The sequence below is a fragment of the Coffea eugenioides genome, chromosome 9 (assembly GCF_003713205.1).
Source record: "Coffea eugenioides isolate CCC68of chromosome 9, Ceug_1.0, whole genome shotgun sequence".
In the NCBI taxonomy this organism is placed as follows: domain Eukaryota; kingdom Viridiplantae; phylum Streptophyta; class Magnoliopsida; order Gentianales; family Rubiaceae; genus Coffea; species Coffea eugenioides.
This window is the reverse complement of record NC_040043.1, coordinates 3,382,248-3,384,946: the sequence shown is the minus strand read 5'-3', so window position 1 is coordinate 3,384,946 and position 2,699 is coordinate 3,382,248. Positions and strand designations below refer to the sequence as shown.

Here is a 2,699-nt window from a genome sequence, read left to right as displayed (position 1 = left end):
TTCACCTCACGTGAATTAATGCTTCTCTGCTCATGACTGTTGTTAAAGGATGTTTCTTTCTAGGTTAAATCAAAATTATTCCAGTGAAAATACAGTTAAAGTTTCCCATGTTGGAAAGCAAAAGCAGAAGCACTCAATTACATGAAGTGGGAACAAAGTCTTAGTATTGGGAAAAAGAAAAAGGTAAAGCATAAAGTATAAAAAGAAATTCTCAGAGAGATTCCTCCCAAGTAAATGGTTAACTTTACTCATTACTCCCCTAAGCAATGTTGAACTATACAGAACTTGCTCGAGAGTTGAGGTCATCACCCTGAAATTTTTGCATCGCCTAATTCGTATCCAAGATGGTTTCTACATACATGGGAAGATCCAGATGGGATATGATCAATTTACTACTCCCTGGTCATCCCTGCTTTATTTTTTTGCTTCTTTCTTTACTTGTAATTCCATCTTTAACAGGTCTTACAGAAGCACAATCAAAGCTCTGCAGAACGTCTTGTGGTGATATACCAATCAACTATCCCTTTGGCATTGATGATGGCTGTGGCAGTCCATACTACAGACACCTCTTTGTCTGCTCAACTTCAGGACAACTTGAGTTCATGACTCCTTCAGGGAGATATCCAATTCGAAATATAACCTATTCTGACCCTCATATTCTTTTAACAGATCCTTTCATGTGGAACTGCCAAGATGGCAACAACTTTCGTCCCACCAGGCCGTTCAGTCTAGACACCAGCACGCATTTCACACTTTCATCCCAAAATGACTACCTCTTCTTCAATTGTAGTGAAAACTATGTGATAATGGAACCAAAGCCTATGTTCTGTGAGCGATTCCCTGAGCAATGTGATTCTGCTTGTGACAGTTCCAGTTACCTCTGCCGACACCTTCCAGAATGTGCATCTGCATTGAGGAGTAGTTCATGCTGCTCTTACTATCCAAAAGCTACCGAATCGTTAAGGTTGATGCTGAGGCATTGCTCAACTTACGCGAGCGTCTACTGGAGAAATCTTGGTGTAACTCCACCATTTAATCAGATCCCTGAATATGGTATACGAGTTGATTTTGAGATTCCGGTGACAATGCGTTGCCTTCAGTGCCAGGATACGGCTAAGGGTGGTGGTATTTGTGGGTTTGACACAGAAACACAGAATTTCTTGTGCCTCTGTCAGAAAGGGAATGCTACCACTTTCTGTAAAGGTATGTTTAGTTATGGCCCTTCCAGAAATCTTTGGTTTCCCATTCTGTTTGTTCAAAAAAAATACTCATGGAGAATACTACTTGAACTAATTAGCTATTATTGAGATTCTTTTTCAAAAAAAAAAGAAGCTATTATTGAGATTTAAATTACAGTAGATTAAATAATATTCGCTAAACAGATACACTATAAGATGTCAGGAACTCTGGATTAACATTACGTTAAGGGCAAATTTATACTTAAAACTGTATTAGATCGTTTCTTGTATTTTTATTGGCAAAAGTTGCACCGCTTGATCACCTCAGTATTTGAAATTTCAAAAGCTATCAGGCCTATGGACTGCTATTTGACATTGTTTAATTCGTTCCATCATGCAGATCGCAATAATTCTCAGCATTCGAGAGTAGTTGCAGGTTAATACATTCTCAATCACCTAATCTCGTTATACTATAGAAATGTTGTGAGCTGAGCATTCTGGTACTGTTTATGCTGCACCTGCACCTTCTAACAAGGCAAGTTTACTCTCCCTGATAAACATCTGAACTGTATCAGGTACGGTAACAGCAGTTTCAGTTGCTGGAGCGATTGGAATCGGCGCTGGCATATGGTTCTTGAGGAAAGTGAGGACAAAAGCTCCTGTAACCCACGGCGTGCAGAGCAATGAAAATAGACTCTTTTGAATAATCATTTGTTTCCATGCCAAAACATATGATGTATTGTCCGAGATTGTCAATTGTAGCATTCGCCATATAGGTAACTCGTGGAAGCACATGTCAAGTTATAATCAACCTTATGATGCACTTTGTCTATCTTTTACTGCTATTGTTGCCATTTGAAAATTTTGCAGAAATACCGTCATAGTATGCCAGTAATATCATTGCTTTGTACTCTCTATATTGGTTGACAAATTGTACTGTCAAAGCAATGACTTCTGGATTTTCAGATAATTTGAGCAATGAAAGAGCTACCTTGGCCTCTTCTGAATTTTCAGATGTCACACCCATGTTCCTTCAGAAAATGATCCAAGACCTTTAGCACAATCAGTTAAGGTTTCGCTATGATCATTGCATTCACATCACTCTCTTGGGGGTGACTATAGTTTGCCAAAAGTTACCGGATCACAGCCTCGCAGTTTTTTACAATTATTAATCCCAATTGCGTGTTGTAGTATAGACACAAATATAACAGATGTAGCCATTAAGACCTAAATAACATACCAAAACTCAATAAATTTTAACACTCCTTAAAAATTAGGGTAAAGTATGCATTACCCTCCTATGGTTTAGCAAATTTTCACATAACTCCTCTGTAGTTTTAAAAGTTATATATAACCTAATCATAATTTGGATTAAAGTATCAAAGTGACAGAAATAATTCTTAGTAAAGGAACCTACATTAATGTGAGATTTCCCTTATTTAAAAACTAAAATGGTTGAAATGACCAAAATATATAAACATAATATGCATGATATTTTAACTTCTTATAGTTTTATGTTTT

At 37.2% G+C, this 2,699-nt stretch overlaps 1 protein-coding gene across 1 annotated transcript; it reads left to right on the top strand.

The window, feature by feature from the left end:
* The first annotated feature begins 255 nt into the window (after window positions 1-255).
* Window positions 256-2,148, top strand: LOC113782995. Its single transcript, XM_027328988.1, has 3 exons — window positions 256-1,203; window positions 1,579-1,614; window positions 1,754-2,148. Exons 1-3 carry the CDS (start codon window positions 345-347, stop codon window positions 1,879-1,881), a joined length of 1,023 nt encoding a protein of 340 aa, XP_027184789.1. The 5' UTR covers window positions 256-344; the 3' UTR covers window positions 1,882-2,148.
* Window positions 2,149-2,699: the final 551 nt, after the last annotated feature.